The 18,686-nt window shown below is 38.6% G+C and overlaps 1 protein-coding gene across 1 annotated transcript in view; it reads left to right on the plus strand.

Moving 5' to 3' along the window:
• Positions 1 to 3,710: 3,710 nt before the first annotated feature.
• The window catches only part of ANO2 (anoctamin 2), a 149,782-nt gene continuing 134,806 nt past the window's right edge, over positions 3,711 to 18,686 (plus strand). Inside the window, exons 1-6 of the mRNA XM_065742388.1 lie at positions 3,711 to 3,859; positions 5,350 to 5,724; positions 6,732 to 6,830; positions 9,252 to 9,400; positions 10,508 to 10,562; positions 11,379 to 11,427. Coding sequence (XP_065598460.1) covers positions 3,830 to 3,859; positions 5,350 to 5,724; positions 6,732 to 6,830; positions 9,252 to 9,400; positions 10,508 to 10,562; positions 11,379 to 11,427 — 757 coding nt within the window. The 5' untranslated portion in view covers positions 3,711 to 3,829. The remainder of the gene's footprint in view (positions 3,860 to 5,349; positions 5,725 to 6,731; positions 6,831 to 9,251; positions 9,401 to 10,507; positions 10,563 to 11,378; positions 11,428 to 18,686) is intronic.

Genomic DNA, 18,686 nt, shown 5'->3' on the forward strand with positions numbered 1-18,686 from the left:
CTAACCCTCCTTCCTCTAATAATTTCCCTTAATTTGCCACACCACTTTTGTCTTACTTGGACCTTCTTGGTCCATTCTATGATTACCAGATTATTAGCGGCAGGGAGCAGAATGTTACTGTCATTACCAATCTGGGGTCTTACCTGATAATCATTAAAGAGCCATGCCTCTAGCATCTTGAGGGCACTGGGTCTGCTGTATCTAGGCCTTCCATTCAGGTTCTGCAGGGCTCCGTAGTCTCTTTGTCCACTCCTGCAGAGTCTGAGTCTGTCTTCCGGGAAGTTTTAAGAATACCATTCAATAAAGCCAGCCCCTGTTCGACTACACAGAGGATGGAAACAACACTCAGTGCTTTCTAAACATCATGATCCTGATGTTCAACATCTTCACCAGTGATGCGAATGAAGAGATAGAGTCTATGCTCCGAAGGTTTGTTGGTGATAGCTGGGATCTGTTGATGAAGCAGAGAGGAGTGGCTGGCACACTTGAATTCTGTGCTGCCTCTTTCAGCAAGACGTACACAGACTGGAGAGTTGGGTGGAGAAAAACCTAAAGAGATTCAACAAGAATAATTGTGGAGTTTTGCACCTGAGGAGGATGGAGCTCTGCGGGAAAAGAAATAGTGGACAACAGGGTGACCATGGGTCAGGCCAGACACATTTCAGTGGTGTGCAGGGACAGAACAAGGGGAAATTGTCAAAAGCTGTAACAGAGGGAGTTCCACGCAAACATACAGAAAAACATTGCTTGCGGTGAGGGTAACAGAACACTGAAACTGTCTGCCCAGTAAGATTTTCATTATACTGTAATCAGGGAATTGGGAACTAAAATAGTGAGGCCACTTGTGAGCAACCCCTAAGGCTGCAAAAACTTTAAGCATATGAGAAGCAGAGAGCATAATTGAGCAAACACACCTAACCTAGAATAATAGAATTCCCAAGGTTGGAGAAAACCTCCAAGATCATTCTCACTAGCCTCTTGAATTATCTTTTAGATTTTACTTAAATTATTATAATAAAATGAAACCTGCTCAACTCTGTTTATTTCATGCATACAGTTCTCTCTCTGTTTCTTTCTCTTTTGAAATGCAGTTCAAGTTCACTGATTCTGCCACTAGTTAGATTGTTTGAGCAGTGTGGGAGAAAGACTGTTCTGTTTCATGAACACTTAATGGGTGTGATAATTATTCCTGCCTTCAGGTTTTACGTCTAACACTGAAAGTAAGGTCTGAAGGTAATGGCTGCAGTTTCCCTTGTACTTTCTTATGGCACACAAAAGCAGTAACACAGCTCCTAACAGAGCAGCAAATCTAATAGGACATTTCTCCTAGACTTTATTATTAGACATTATTATTTTGTTGTTTTGTTTTGTTTTGTTCCTTCGGCAAGAAGAGAAACCATGTTTATATAGTGTATGCCTAGATATATGGATGTGAGCTGATGATACAGTTCTTTCTTTTTCTTGGGAAAGCAGAAGTCCTTAATAGACAGAAATGGTGTTTTTCCTGCTTATTACATCTTTTTAAATGCAGTGAGGTTAGTATATGAAGTAGGTTGTCAATCTCTTTGGTATAATACTAATTTTTGAAAGACCAACCCATAATGCCTAAAACCGTTAAGCATCTCAATAAACTACTGGTAAAAACCAGAAAACATTTACAGATATGGTTCCACCGGAGGGTGAAAGAATATGAAACATCTGTACATTAGAAAGGTTTCTGGAAGAAGTACTTTTAATCTTTATTACTGATTCAGTTGACTCTCTGCATTATTGCCTATGATCAAAAATTCTTGTTTATTGATGAAGTACTATGCTGTACAGAAGAAATACAGTTACTGAATGTACTGCTAGTGCATAGGGAATAGTATGCAGCTACTCTCCGCCCTTCAACTATGCTGCCAAGCAGCCATGAATTTTTTTTTATACTGGAGTTAGGGATCACATTTAGAACTAAAATTCTCATTACATTAATCCATCAGAATAAAATATTTAATGATGAACTTTGATGTAATTTATGAGAATTAAATTAAACACACTCTTACTTATCCGAAAGTTAAGAGATCTTAATAGAGAATGACTACTAGCAAGAAGCATCTGTCTGAATGCACTAGATTTTGATCACATTATGCTAGACTGGAAACTTATCCCTTCAATTTTAGTTCTGAGTCACAAGAAAATGACTCACTTCAGTTCTAGTGATATAGTTTCAAAGTAGCATGAATCCAGAGACCCCTGATGAAGTCACAACACACACGACATACAGCTTCTTTACGTACAGGAGGGAGGTCCATGGCGAGTTTCAATGCAGAATTTCCAGGTCCTAATTTTGTGACTGAAATGAATACAAATGATTCTAAACAACCAGGGTAATTCTCAGATAAGAGCAGCGCCTGCTGTTCCTCTGTTGTTATAGGCATTCCTTTCCAAATACTCTAATTCAGTATCTAAAGTCTAACAGTGTCAATTAATTGTCCTACTTCTTATTCCTTTAGGAAAATGCCGGTAGAAAAAAAAAATTATTTATATAACACTAGTTATTTCTAATTCCTTTAGCCTCCTCACACTCAGGTCTGAACAGAAATAAGGCAGCAACGTCATCAACGCAGGCCTTCCTTGCACATCAGCAGGATCAGTACATCCTTAGAAGCACCTAGATGTGCGGATACCTCCTGCAGAGCTGTAAGTAATATTTTGTGTTCATTTATCTAACTAATAATTCGAGATGAAGAAAAGTTTTGGACTAGGATGAGCAGAGTATGATGTATTCCTTCTGTGTTAGGCAAATCCAAGCTGTACTGAGAAAAGTGACAGTGCAAGTCATACAACTTCAGATACTTCAGTAGGCTCATTGTAATTTGTTTCCTAATACTTGGTATACCAGTGGCATCACCAAGATTTTTATTATTTGCTTGAGTAAAATCCTTTAGAGAAAGAATACTGAGGTTACCATTACCTTGGTGAGGTAATAGACTTGCACGTTAGTGATAATACTGGCTATCCGTCTTCAAACTGTGGGTCAGCAAGTTTCTGTGTGTTAACATGAACAAGATTGGAAGTGGAGTGGCTAAGGTCTTCCTAGCAAAGCTATTATTAGAAGAGAGATCTGCTGGTTAAGAATGTAGTGATGTATTTTCTATTAGAGCTTTAGAACTCATTAGATGTTGATCCCACCTTTATATTTTCTTTATTGCTTGGTGTGCTAGTTATTTATGTTGAAAAAAATATAGAGCAATGAATCTGGGACTAAAAATGGTAATTTAGAACTTCTGAAATGGCTGAGAGTGGAATGATCTTGAAGGCTCTTGCAGAAATATTTTACAAATTGCAACTTACTAATATGCTTTTCACTCTAATAAGGTATTCTTGTGACAAAATGTGAAGTGCAAATTTAGGACAAAAAAATCTTACAAAAATTTATTGGAATTTTGTATTTTACTCACAACAATAGAAATCCACATAACTGGTATGGCAACAGTTTCTTCTAATCCTTTCATTTTGTGTTACTCCAACAACACCTAATGTTGCTATGGTGATCTGGGTGTGGCAGCTGGGTGCACACAGGTAACAAAAACCAAAACCTGTTAGCGACTTTCTCTGTTCTCCAACTTCTTTGTTCCTTCTGTATTTTGCTTTTGAGAATCATTTCTGCCTGCACTTGCCCGTAAGGGAGGAAAGAAGGCTTAGAGTTCATCTTCTCTAGGTACAGCTAAGGATTGCTTTGTGCCAGTAACTGGGCAGTGGTGACATTCTCACTTCTGTGTTTATTGTGTGAAACTCTCTGGAAGGGACATTAATAATCTGGAACATATTTTTCTTCACTGTGGCAGAGATGGATTCAGAAAGCTTGCGTGGACTGCCTGTGAGTACTTTATGAAAATGAATCTAAGACATGTGGATTTGCAATAAATTATCTCCTAAGTACTTTTATATTCCATCAGAATGAATTCCTGTGTGCAAGTTTATATGTACTTAAAGGGACTGTATTAGTGCAATACACTTAAGTTCACTTAAGTAAGTGGAACAGATTATTTGTTGATAATTTCAGGAAAGAAGGGATTAGATATAAATAAAAATATATAGAAGTATGGTGACTGAAATCTACTCTGTGGGAATTTCAGTTGTGAAGAGAAACAATGAAAGTCAAGATTTTGATTGATATTAGCAATATCCACGTTTATATAACGTCTTGAATTATTCATGTTGTCCTAACAAATGAGAAAACTGCAAAAAGTATGCTTAAGTTCTACCAGAACAAGCAATAGAAGGGAACGTAGGGGAGAGAAAATTTTTTTTAATTAGTACTTATCAAAATTTTTCTTGTACTGACACCTATGTGAGGCATAAATAACTGGATTCAGGTTATGGGTTGATTGATTTGAATAATATTATATGTGTAAAATTATGTGTAATATTATTTATTTGCTTTCATGTCCTCCAGTCCCTGAAGGGCTTTTGTCACTGCAACGAGTGACTCTGTAGAAAGTTAGATGAGGGGTTTAAAATACAGCATTGAGCTGGATTTGGTGGTTGGTAAAAATGTTGGAAAATATACAAACTACCTCAGTGAAAGAATTTGAAGTTAATATCTAAAATCTAATGTCAGTGTTCAACAGATTAGCTGTCTGTACAGGAGTGGGGTGATATAGAAGTAGTTACATGCCAGCATTTGGACAGTGGGGACAAGGTGGCAGAGACAGTTCACAGCAGCGGATGAAGAGAACATAGGCATTCTTGACGGTTTTCATCATTGATTTCCTTTCGATCAGATACTGTTCTCCTATTAAAATACACTTCAACTGTATTATATTTAATCCCTGGTATTTGCCAGATAATTTGTGTCCAGCTCTTCCTTGGAGGAATGTTTTCTTGTTCTACATTGAATCACTTTCTTATTTTCCTTCCTGCACAGATTTGTCTGCTTACCTTCACTGCCCAACCTTTCTCCACAGTTCATCCTTTTCTACATCATTAACTGTAATGTGACCCTTTTTTCCCAAACTTCAACGCCATTTTTAAATGCCAGCGTAATTTCTTATGTCCTGTTTATATGTAGGCCAAAGAAACAGTGCATACATACCTGTCCATACCAGTACATCAGAGGAGCAGCTCTCCTGTACATTCCAAGGAGCAAGAAAAAGATTCTTAATTTAGGCACCCTTGTTTCATTGCAGACAAAGGATCTCAATATGATTTAATCTAAACTATAGAGTACTAGTTTATAGCTATGTATTCTAAATCTCCAGTTTTTACTTTGCTCAACTTGTGCTTGAAACTACTTGTGTAAATTCAGACCTAGGTCTGGCTTCTCCTTGGACTTTTTGGTTTTCCATCTATGTAATTCCTCCCCAGACTATCAATAACTACTTGGATGGGACCCAAGGAGACGCCATGGACTCCATGAATGGCAAGCACTTCAGGGATAGCAAGAGAAGGGTTGACTACGTTTTAGTCTATCACTACCGAAAACGCCTCACCCAGCATCAGCATGGGGCCAGATCACTAGGGCCAATACACCAGGCATCCTCGAAGGCCATTGTTGCAAATGGAGAGACTGGAAAGGGCTGCCTCAAGCTCCAACCAAACAATGGCCAGAATGCCCCTCAGGAGGCTCATGTGATTGAGCTAGACCCACTGTACACCCTGGAAGAGGAAAAAAAACTGCAGAGGGAAGAGTATGAATGCAATCTGATGGCAGCAGGACTGGAGATCGAGAAAGATGTTGAGGTAAGAGGGAGTAAATTGTGTCCTGCATGACACTTGGTGCCTAATGGACAATGGCCACATGTTGCACGAGATACCTTCATCAGGGCATGGTCTGTCTTTATTCTTTCCCTGGTTTACTGTTACCCAGTAGGAGAATCACAAGCATTACATGTACATGCTACATGTTCTGCTCTAACTGTAACTGCTTTTACATGAAAAAAGTAGAAAAAGAAATAGATGGCAAAAGGGAACCTGTCATGCCCATGATCTTTAGTGACTCTTCACTGTGTCCAGTTCTGGGCTCCCCAGAACAAAAAAGACAGGGATCTCTTGGAAAGAGTCCAGTGCAGGGCCACAAAGATGGTGAAGGATCTCTTGTATGAAGGAAGGCTAAATGAACTGGGTCTCTTTAGCCTTGCCAAAAGATGACTGAAAGGGGAACCTGATCCAGGTTTACAAGTACAAGTGTTAGGGTCAAAATGGTGAGGCCAGACTTTTCAGCAGTGTGTGGAGACAGGACAAGGGGAAACGTTCAGAAACTGAAGCATAGGAGGTTCCGTACAAATGTGCTCAAGAACTTTACGGTGAGGGTGACGTTGAACTGACACAGGCTGCCCATGTGCGTTGTAGAGTCTCCTTCTCTGGAGATATTCAAGACCTGCCTGGACGCCTACCTATGTGACCTGGTGTGTAGGGAACCTGTTTTGGCAGGGGGGTTGGACTCGATCTCTTGAGGTCTCTTCCAACCGCTATGATTCTGTGATAATTACATTGCAGAAATGTTAACTTAAAACATCTTTGTGGTTCATCTTGCAGCAGTAAGTGAAATGAGAGCTAAATATTGCAATTGTTTAGAACTTCCTCCCCCTCAATCAGGGAGCAGCATTGAATGATTAGCAAATGAATAGTGTCTATATGAAGTTCTTAAAATTTATATACACTAAATAGATAGAACATTGGTTGAAATCTGATTACTATATTCTGTTTATAATAATTCTGAAATTCATTATTTTCACTACATATTTCAGAATAAGAGCCAAGGATTGAACTTTGTCCGTATTCATGCAACTTGGCAAGTGCTTAGTCGAGAAGCAGAACTCCTTAAAATAAAAATGCCCACTAAAAAGGTAAATATCTTCCATTTTCTATCAACTTGTTTTATGTCTGGATGAAGACTGATCAGAAACATAAATGTTTTGAAGCCTTTAGAGGTACAATATTCAAAGGAGAAGGTATTGCTCAGAAGGCAATCGCTATTCAGAATTTAGTCAAGGAACTTTGTTCAAAGGTGATCTGCAGTACGTTATGATAGTGAAGGCTTGTCCATAGTGTTTTGATTATTACCAGTTATCACTTATTACCAGATATCAGTTGTATTCACTCATTAGAGATTGTAGGCATCTTTGAGTTTTACTGTCACTGTCACAGATTTGCCGAACTAGTCTTGCATATTCTATATTATTAACCCCTCCCTGAACTACTTTGGACAGCTACTATGAATTGAACTTTCTGGTTTTATGCTTACTTTTTCTCAGTTGCAGAAATTAAATATTACCAATTAAATGGCATGAAAATTCTGTTATTGTAAGATTTTTGCATTCAAAAACAGTATGGAGATTAACTCCCCATGGAGGGAAAAAAAACATGGAAAAATGAAATCTTGTATTTCAGAAATTAGCATTAAAAAATGAAAAAATCAGAGAGTAACAACAGAAGAAAATTTTTTTTTTACATTTTACACAAACATCCAATCCAACAACAAATAAAGCATTTTCAGTGGAAAATATTCATTCTAAACATGGTAAGTTGGTATCAAAGAAATATTTAAAACATTCTTCAGGACATATGACATTCTAGTAAAAAGGTGTTTTCTGAGCAAATACAACTGCATGTATAATCTTGTACATGAGTGAAATGTTACTTTTGTAATGGATCCCTCATGACCTGGACAGACTGGAGAAGTGGGACCACATGACTCTAATGAACAAGGCCAAGCGCAAGGTATTGCACGGGGATGAAGCAATCCCAGGTATTACTACAGACTGGGGGAAGTGCTCCTTGAGAGCAGGCCTATGGAGAAAGACTTTTTGGTCCTGGTGGTTGAGAAGCTGGACACAAGCCAACAGAGTGAATTTGCAGCCCAGAGAGCTAACTATATCCTATGTTGCATTAAAAAAAAAGGGTGGCCAGCAGGGAGAGGGAGGTGATTGTTCCTTGTGAGGCCCCATCTGGAGTACTGTATTCAGGGCTGGGTCCCTCAAAACAAGAAGGACGCAGAGCTCTTGGAACAGGACTAGAGAAGGACCAATCAGAACAATCAGAGGGTTGCAGCATCTCTCCTATGAAGAAAAGCTGAGGGAACTGGGCTTGTTTAGCTTATAGAAGAGAAGGCTCTGGAGAGACCTCATTGTGGCTTTCCAGTACTTGAAGGGAGCATATAAACAGAAAGGAGAATGACTGTTTACATGTGTCCATAGTGACAGGACAAGGGGGAATGGTTTTAAACTAAGGCAAGGGAGACTTCGCTTAGATATAAGGATAAAGATTTTCTCTCAGAAGGTGGTGATGAGCTGGAGCAGGTTGTCCAGAGAGGTGTGGATGCCCCATCCCTGGAGGCATTCAAACAAGTCTGGATGTGGCTCTAGGCAGCCTTGTCCACTAAATGGAAACTAAATGATCTTCGAGGTTCTTTGCAATTCAGGGCATTCTAAGATTCTTTGATTTTCATGAATGAGAATACATCACACTGGAACATATTAGATATATCTAATATAATTATATGTATAACAACTTCAAAGAAAAAAATAAATTCCAAAGAATACTTTCAGTTTAAGAATGTCTAAGTTTCCAAGAATAGACTTCTTGGAAATACAACACTTGAAAAATGTATAGAATGTGCGTATGGTAGAGGACTAGAAATTATGAAGACTTAAGGTGCTTAAGTCGTTTAATATCATTCCAATTTGAAATGAGAATGAAAATACCATTTACATGAGGTAAGGCTATTTGTATTTCAGGAAAAAAATTACTTCCATATTTACGGGAGGCTATATTCCCCAATGAATCAATTTGAACCAATGAAATCTATGTCCTGTCCATAAAGACACAAGTCAGTCATCTTCATTTTTAATGGCATTTATATGTATGTGTGTGTTGTTATACCACACTAGTATTACTCAGAAATAACATATTTACTCTAAGCAATATAATTGGCAGTGCTTAACTTTCTTGCTTTGTCGGCCTCCCTATTTCCATTTACTGTTACGAAGTCAAAATAATTGATCTTCTTTTCTATCATACCGTTGCAGCTCTAAACTGAGTAAGGGTTTTTCTTATATTGAAATTCAATACTGAGTTTTCTTCTGGAAGAAGCTTGTGTCATTAGAGCTGACACTGTGAAACTGTAAAAGCAACAGTTTTTTCATTTTAGTGCATTTCTGAAAGCTTGTGTCATTAGAGCTGAAACTGTGAAACTGTAAAAGTAACTGTTTTTTCATTTTAGTGCATTTCTGGAAGTCATGCTCATACACTATATTTTATTTACTCAGACGTATGAAATCAAAGAAGAAGGGGGCGTAGTCAAAAAGTTAAGTAAAATATGGTGCAAATTGACTGAACCTCTGCAACCCCGGGTGCCACAAGATGATATCAAAATGAAAAGACTGTGTTACCCATTTTCCAGAGAGAAAATTTATTTGTGAGTATCTTAAATTGTATAGAACAATGTATAAAGCTAGAAAAAAACCTGAAATAACTAAATGATGAATTAAAAGAGATTTTCAATCAAAAAGAAGAAATTCGGTAAGATTGCAACATTTCTTGTAATTCTGAGGAATAAGCTTTTTTCAAAGTTTGTTATACACTTACTAAGTTTGTTATAAACTTTGTTGTGATGGGTGGCTTATTTCAGCAAAGGCAACAGCAACATAAAACACAAAATATGTTCTGGTCGGCCAGGTAAATTTTTACAAATTCAGCATGCAGGCTCGTGTTCATTGCTGGCAAAAAGATGTAAATAGTGGTGTCTATCTTGGAAAATAGTGCTTTGTATCTACGAATATTTTCTATCAAATAGTGTTTTTGTTCTCTTTGTATCTTATGTAGTTTCCATAGAAATAAATTCAATGCCGTATTTCCAAAACAACTACACAATTAAAACTTAGCTATCAAAATGAAGATAAGAAATTCTTGTCACTTTCACTCAGAATAATACTTCTGGGACCAGTCTGATGTTAAATATTTCCCTTTTTTTTTTTTTTTTTTGCTTTTATGTTCCTTGTATTTATGTATGAAAAATTAAATTAAGTAAAAATAAAATGTATCACCATATTATTTATTCTTCTCTCTGAAAATTTGTACTAATACAAAATATTAAAAAATGTGATTGAGGGGAATAAACTAAGAAGGCTAATTCCACAAGTGATGATTCCAGAAGAATTTTAACGCGAGTAAAATATTGACCTGGAGGAGAGTAGTAAGCATCTCAATTAGGCAAGCTGAAACTGTCACATAATTGTATATGATTTAGAGAAAGTTATGAATAAAATATTAAAATATTTATTTGTGTAAACACAATAGATGGTATCCTTAAAAGAAAGGCATTTTACTTTAGTTAATATTTATGTACTTTTTGTGCCCACCATTACTGCAATCTAGGTAGAATTCTAAATAACAGATAACAGTATAACGCACAGTATCATTTCTTCTTCTTTTCCTTTAAAAATTTAAAGTTAATTCTAAATACAGATGTATTATTGTCTTACTTCTGAAAACATACCTGATTTTTTTCTCTTAACATTTTTAGGTATGATATCAGAGATGAAGAAACATTTTTTGACAATGCTACCCGCAGTCGAATAGTAAGTAAGCAGAAGCAACATATAACTGACTTCTTGTGCTGAATGAGATTTAATAGTGTTGACTACTCAGCTAATTCCATCATTTTATTCATTTTTTCTTATTCTATAAAGCAGTAAGCAATTATATCTATATAGCTACTAAATATGTAAGAAATGCTCTGTTAAAGCGACACAGTAGTCTGTATAGCTTGGTGGGAGTAGGAAGGATGTACAGCTGACTCAAGTCCATTTTTAAAAGTTGCCATGAAGACCTACTTCCTGTTGTTTAATCAGATCTTCTTCCATGAAAATACCTTCATTACAGTCCTATAATACTTTACTTGCTCTGGCAGTTTTTAACGGAAGACTTATCGTGTTCCTGACATCTTGCTTAGTCTCCAGCAGGTTATTGAGGCAGGATTACTATTTATGGACGGTATACAACTTTACTTAGCACACTATGCTTGCTATATACACTTTGGCTTCATAGATACAGTTAATATACTGATTAATTCTATGTGCAGCTACTTCCAAATCTTTTTTTGTTTGTTTGTTTTTGAGTGTTGGATTATTTTGTGATTATCTGTAGTTTATTACTACTCATTATACCTGAACTCCTTACACTTCTAATATGTTCATAAGGATGTGATGCAGCAGAACACAGCCTCTACATTAGTGTCAGAAAATCAAGTGGTATGAATTGCTGTATCATTGAGAGGGTTGAACTAGTAACTGCAACAGAAGTCTCTAACTTTTAAGTTGTAATTTATCACTTCATGATTAAGATAATGTCAAAAGAAAATATTCAGGTTGTATCACTATTATTCTTTTCCATAGGTGCATGAAATTTTGAAGCGTACTTCTACAAAGACAAGAAACAGCATGGGTAAGAAGGGAAGATAACTATAAATGTTCTTTGGAAAGGAATTGCTTAAGTAGATCACTGAATATTTGTGAAGAACAGATAAGTGAGGATACTGAAGAATGTCCTTCCAGAAGGTTTTCTATGTCAACTCAGCCACTTCCATGCCTCAACATTTCTTCTACCAAGAATAAAAGCGAGATAATTGTCATAGGTGACTCCAACAATTGTCAGGACACTTCTCAGTGGGAAGTCCACTGCCTCTATAGGGACATTATTAGTTCAGGGACAACTATTAGTGTTGGTCCTGGGAAGCAGCAAAACTGCTTCTGTATTGTTCTTTGTTATACAAGGCAAAGTATCATTCAGAAAACCAATAATATTAAATAGGAAAAAGGCTGACTGACACAGCTGATGGGGAGATTCTCTGGTTGTAGACTACTTCTTTTCAAGAGGGGATCTTCGTCCAGAAGACATTCTCCCTTCGGAGACTAAATGAGACCAGGACCCTGGTTCCACCCCTTTCAGTCACAGGGAAAGTGAGGGTAAATTGTTTGCAACTGACCTTCCTGGGCCAGCAACCCCTCTTCACCAGGTGTTCAATCATCAATTCAGGCCATGACATAACAGTTCCCCTATAATCTACCTCTTCACGGCATGAACAGTGATTGAATATATTCATACATTTCAATTACAAAATTAAATCAATAATTTTTGTCACGATAGAATAAAAAATAAGTCTGAAAATTCAGCCATCTATATGTGTAAACCTTGCAGCTGTTGCAGTGTCCATTCTAGGGCAGTCAGTTAAAACATCCATCACCAAATGTCGCCAAAAGACAGAATGGAATGACAGTTCTTCAGTGGCATTGTAGCACATCAGAGTTTTGTGATGCTGCTCCTACTGGTGGTCTTGTAGGCTGCAGATCTCAGTGGGTGTAAAGTAAATGTTCGATCTGTACTAAAAGAGGCACTATGTAATACACACTGTATTTCAGTTCTGGGTCAAAATTTCTGCTTGGACAAGGGCATGTCCAAAACTTCTATACCACACCTTCTGGTCTGACATTGACAGTTGTATAACTATCTCAGGTACTGTCAACGGTTTGTGGGCTAGTTTGACTCTGTACCGTGACAGGGTACTTACTGAGACAGGGGACCCATGGGCCCACACCGTGGGGAAGAAGAAGGGAGAAGGGGAATAAAAGGGAGATGGGCCTAGGAACAAGACAGCGTCAATGATCTGAGAAGGAAAGCTAAATAAGACCAAATAAGATGTCAGAAAGTAAAATAACACAATATAATACAATATAATTGGAATTGAGGCTAATGAAACAAACACCCTCTGGTGAGCTTGATTCCAAAGGGAAGAGAGAAGGTCCCATAACTGCAGACAGTTTTTATCTTCCCCTCTAAGCGGAAAAACAAAAATGCAAAGCATCGCACAGTCCTCTGGGGAATGTAGTTCTTCTCTTCTTAAACAGGCATATCAGTGCCTATCGATAATCCACGGAACTGGAGCACTAACTCTTTAACTCCAAATGCACTACATGATGTTATGATGTCTAATATCACCAATATAACAAAGAACACAAAACCATGACATTCCACCCCTTATGTAACATCATTGCATCATGCTTAATATATATACATATATAGATATAAACAATAATTAACAAGCATTAAGTACAAACACATACATATATATAAATACATACGGAATTACTGACTGCACAATCTGAGCCTTTGGATTTCTTGTGTGTTAACAACTCACACTTGCAGGTAGGCCAATAATGAGCCCACTGCCTGCTCAAGCATATCCATAGAAGCTGACCATAAAAGCTTTGGTCATTGATATATTTAATTATATTTTATATAATTTATCATGTTTATTCCACATCACCAAATCATGTGCTATCAGTTTGTGACAAAAGGTTGATAGATGTACATTCTCTTGGAGTAGACTTGAATGATCCACTGCTTGCCCTCACATGTAAATGCAAATTCATCTTGTGATTGTTTAGCAATTAGAATACTAAGGAATGCATTGACTGTATCTAGAACACAATCGTAGTTTTCTAATTTTTTACTTAATGTGTCCAGGAAGGTTTACAAACAAAAGTAGCTCACTGCTTCAATAGTAGTGTGGCCTCTGTTACTGCCACTAAGTTTCTACCAATCCTCAGAAGAAGACATAGGAGAAGAACATGAGATGTTACTTGCTCAAACTAAACTACTAGAGAACAGACTTACAGTTAGTGGGGCAACATGCCAAAACAACAGGTAGAAATGAATAAATAAGGACTATGAATGAATAAGGACTATGTATTTAGAAGAGATAGTCGGAACCCAGAACAATGGAACCCTTAGGATACAAAATAAAACAAACAAACAAAAAAAAAGTAGATTAAGAAGAAAATGGAAACTAGACCACCAAAAAGATTCAACTAGAGAGTGATACCACTGGAACAGCTGAAAATTTGATGGATAGTAACCCAAGTGGAAACATTTCAACTGAGACTAGAGTAAAATTACTAGGAGTAAAATTTGAGGACAGGCCACCTGATGAATCCACCATTCATATCATGGCTTGCCGAATTAATGGTCTTGGTACAAAGATTTAAGCAGAAACCAATGGAATGTAGCCCTGCATGACTTAAGGATATGGGAGCAAAAGGCATCATTTATAATGGGCCTGAAATACAAAAGCTGTCATCCTTTATGTCTCACAGCCATGCAGCAGAGACTATATGCGACAGACATAACAATGAAAACCATTTGTTATTACAGTGGCTTGTTGCTGTATGTAAGTCTTTACAAGCACAAATGAAAGTGATGTGTATCTAGTTTAGGATTCTAGATACTTTTCCTGCCAACTACAACAATTAGTCCTATGAACCAGCGAAACTGCTTCTGAAAGTTTTTTTGATACCAGACAAAGTATCACTGGGAAAATCAATAATCATATATTTTGCTAGGATATGAAAGGGAACATTAGAAAGGCTAGAAATTATTCTTGTCACTACTTTTAGAGATGTTAAAAAATAATTCTACAAGTATGTTAACAGCAAGAGGAGGATAAAGGAGAATCTACATACTTTGCTAGCTGTGGCAGCTACATTCCCATTATCATTGGGAATGAGGAAAAGTTGATGCTCTCAATTCCCTTTTTATTTCTGTCTCTAACATGCAGATCAGTTACATCTAGGAGTTAAAGCAATGTGAGCTGTAAGATAGTAACAGGGAACTTAATCTCCTACAAGTCAGAAGGGAACATCTACCTGTTACTCCACATAGACTCACAAATGTCCATGTGGACAGATGAGTTCCACCTGGGAACACTGAAGAAGCTAGTGGAAGTGCTCGCCAAGATCCTATCCACCATTTACAATAGTCCTGATCAACCAAGCAGGCCCCAGATTACTATAGACTTGCTAATGTGATGCCGTTCTACAAGGAGTGTCAGAAGAAGGATCCTGGGAACTACAAGCCTGTCTGCCTTACCTTGGTCTGGGGAAGGTCATACAGATAGTCTTAAGTGATATCATGCAGCATGTGTGGGACTGCCAAGATATCAGGTCTAGCCAGTGTGGCGCTGTCAACAGTCATGCTTGATCAGCCTGATCTCCTTCTATGACCAAGCAACAAGCCTAGTGGATGAGGAAAAAAATATGCAGAGTTTCTTTTAAAGTTCCAGGATTTCAGCTGTGGGGAAGCATTACGGTCCATTTGGAAAAGACAGTCAGGAGGGAAATGCTCATTTCTTCTGCATTTGTCACTCTACAGTACAGTTCGTGGAAAGAGCAATATCCCTTTATTAGGAAACAATGTGCAGAAGTGAGCTTGGAGTTCCTATAGGCAAGGAACAAATCTGCTCAGTGTGTAAAACCTATTGTGTTTGAGTTCCTAGAATGCTATTTTAGAATGATGATCCTTGGATAGGACTGATAAGAGCTCCATGGTTGTTCCCAGATTAGTTCAATGATAGGATCAGGATAGATCAATGGGTTCAGACAACATACTATTACCTTAAATATATTGGGATATTGGCATTCCCTTATACCTCATTTAACACAGCTGCTGAGATCACAAAAAAGGGCCAACTATTTGACTGGGGAGAATGGAACATGAGGTTTCCAACAGTCAAAATTGCCTAGGCATTGTATTGTGTTGGATCCTACCCTCCCAGATGAATTGGATGTTCATGTCACTGAGGATGGCTTTGGCTGGGGCCTGTTGCAATGCCAGACTTCCACTCAAATCCCAATTGGATTTTGGTTTTCAGACTGGCATAGAGCAGGAGAGATATAGTATGATTGAAAAATAGTTATTGGATACCTATTGTGAATTTGTCATGGTTTTATGATTTTTTTTATTACCATTATTCCACATCACAACATAATGTAGTATACTGGGAGCTAAAGACTTAATGCTCCAGTTCCATGGGTTGTTGATAGTTCCAGGTATACCTGTCTCAGATGAGAACTATGTACCACAGAGGACTATGTGTTACTTTGCGTTTTTCTGTTTTACACTCAGAGGGAAAGATAAAACTGTAGGTAAATAACAAGATCCTTCTCTTTCTCTTTTTGATCATCACAGCTGTTGTGTGTGCTCCCTAGCCATCTCACCTTCAGAGTTAGAGTAAGGTCTTCTGTTTTCGGACACTCTCATTTTAGTTGATTTATTAGCTTCAATTCCAATTATATTGTACTATATTGTGTTATTTTGCATTCTGATTTCTTATTTAGTAAATGACTTCTCTTCAAATCTTTGACACTGTCTTGTTTTTAGGCTCATTTCCCTGCTCTTTCCCATTTTTCCCTTTTCCCTTTCCCTGGACATAAGTCTGTGTGTCCCCCTGCCTATTTGTTAAGGAACTGGCCTGAAGTGGCCTGTAAACTACTGACAGCATTGCAGTTGGAAGAATCAATAACTCAAACAGCTAATATCATGGTAAAAATAACATTGCCAATTCAGGGGTGGGTATAATATCTAACCCACTACTGGGTGGCGGTGGCCCATGCTCAGAATATGGAACATAGTCACCCACTGTCAAAGGGGCAGTCGGTCTTCACCACTGTTGAAGGAAGAACTTCAGAAAACCCTTTGTCCAGTGACACACCAGAAGAGATTTTGGTCTCTCCACCAGAAAAGTGTCCCATTCAGGAAGGGAAATATCCCATTCCTGAAGATGCCTGGTATATGGTAGGGTCCAGCAAAGGTAACCTGAGCAAGTGGAGAACAGTGGTGTACATTCCCTCCACTGACATCATATGGTTTGAAGAAGGGGATAGATAGAGCAGCCAGTTGGGCAGAGTTGCAAACCCTGTGTGGATGGCTATTGCCAGGGAACCTGGTGACAGCCAACTGAACATCTACACAGATCGTTAGGCTGTATACTGGGGACTCACTCTTTTGGAATGCACAGTGGGCCACCCAAGACTGGACCATCCATGCCTGACTGATCTGGGGCAAGGAGATGTGGTTGGACATATGGAATATGGTTAAACACAGAACTGTATGCGTCTACTATGTTTCTCGACATCACCCCTTACAGTCACTGGAAAATGGTGAAGCTTCAGACACACAGGATCAAGGATGGTGGACTGAGAACTCTCCTGAGAACACTGCCCACTGGCTACCCCAGAAGCTGCAACAGTGCTGAACAGAAGACGATGTGGATAACAGCTTAAGTATGGGGGCTGTCCATAATGATCCAGAAATGTCATGATTCTGATGCTTGCTCGTGAATGAGACCAAATCCCGTGTCAGAGACAACTGCCCACCTTGCCAGAGGACATAACACTCTCCAAAGGTGGCAAGTTGTTTATATAGGTCCTCACCCACATCTGAGTGGGACAGATATTCATTAACTTGCATTGACAAGGCAAGTGGAATGATGTAGGCCTATCTAGTAACAAAAGCAAACCAGGCCTATGATAGCTCAAGGCGTTAACTATGTTAATGGCAGCATATGAGACTGCAGATCTACAGAGTGACTGTAGTACACACTTCACAGGTATGATGGTACAACATTGGGCAGAAAAGAACAACATTGAATAGTGATTTCATGTGCCATATAATCCAATGGGAACAGGCCACATTGAACGTTATAATGGCAACGGTAAGGCAGCTCTGAAGTGGGTGTCCCAGAAGGGGTGGATAAAGAGATTGCATGAAAACCTGAAGGACCTAAACGAAAGACCTAGGGATGGCAGACCCAGTGCTCTAAAGATGCTTCAGAAGACTTCGGCCTCCCTCCTTATGATCCAAATATTGATCACTCACAATCAGGTAAGACCCCAAATTGGTATTGGCAATAACCTTGGATTTGGCAAAGAGGAGAAAGGATAATAAGTTTTTTAAAGTATGTGTACACTGAAAGAAAGACTAGGGAAAATTTGTATCCCCTACTAAATGAGGGTAGTATTCTGGCAATGGGGGATGCCGAGAAGATGGAAATACTGAATGCCTTCTTTACTTCTACCCATCTTCAAGGTGGGAACTCCCCCTCAGGACACCTGAACAGTGGGGGAAAGTGAGAAACTCCCCTTTGGTGAGGGAGGAGATGTTTTGAGAGTGTCTATGCAACATCAGTGTACATAAATCCATGGGCCCTGATGGGATGCATCCACATTTGATGAGGGAATTAGCAGAGGCGATTGCTGAACCGCTATCATCTCTGAGAGATCTCTTAAAATGGGAGAGGTGCCTGAAGACTGGAGGATATCCAGTGTCGCTCCGGTCTTCAAAAAGTGTGAGAAGGATCTGGGTAACTACAGCCAGTCAATTTCACCTCCATACCTGAAAAAGTGATGGAACAGCTGGTTCTGGATGCTTTCTCCAGACAGTTGGAAGAAAAGAGTTATCAGGTACTCCTGATGGGTTCACCGGGGGAGGTTGTGCTTGGCCAACCTGGTAGCCTTCTATTATGTCATTACTGGCCGGGTGGATGGGGGTAGTCTACCTTTATTTCAGCAAGTCATTTGACACTTTCTCCTACAGCATTCTTATAACAAAGTTGAGAAAGTTTGGAATAGATAAGTGGATGGTGAGGTGGGTTGAGAATTGGCTGACTGGCAGAGCTCAGAGAGTTGTGATCAGTGGTACAAAGTCAAGTTGGAGTCCTGTATGTACTTAACAGTATTCCTCAGGGGTAGCTGCTTGGTCTTTCCCTGTTCAACAGCTTCATCTATGACATTGATGATGGGATAGAGTCCACCCACAGCAAGTTTGCTGATGATACAAAGCTGGGAGGAAAGGCTGACACTGGAAAGCCG

The sequence above is a fragment of the Cyrtonyx montezumae genome, unplaced genomic scaffold, assembly GCF_038088225.1.
Source record: "Cyrtonyx montezumae isolate F1298 unplaced genomic scaffold, pur_monq_1.0 scaffold_3, whole genome shotgun sequence".
In the NCBI taxonomy this organism is placed as follows: Eukaryota; Metazoa; Chordata; class Aves; order Galliformes; family Odontophoridae; genus Cyrtonyx; species Cyrtonyx montezumae.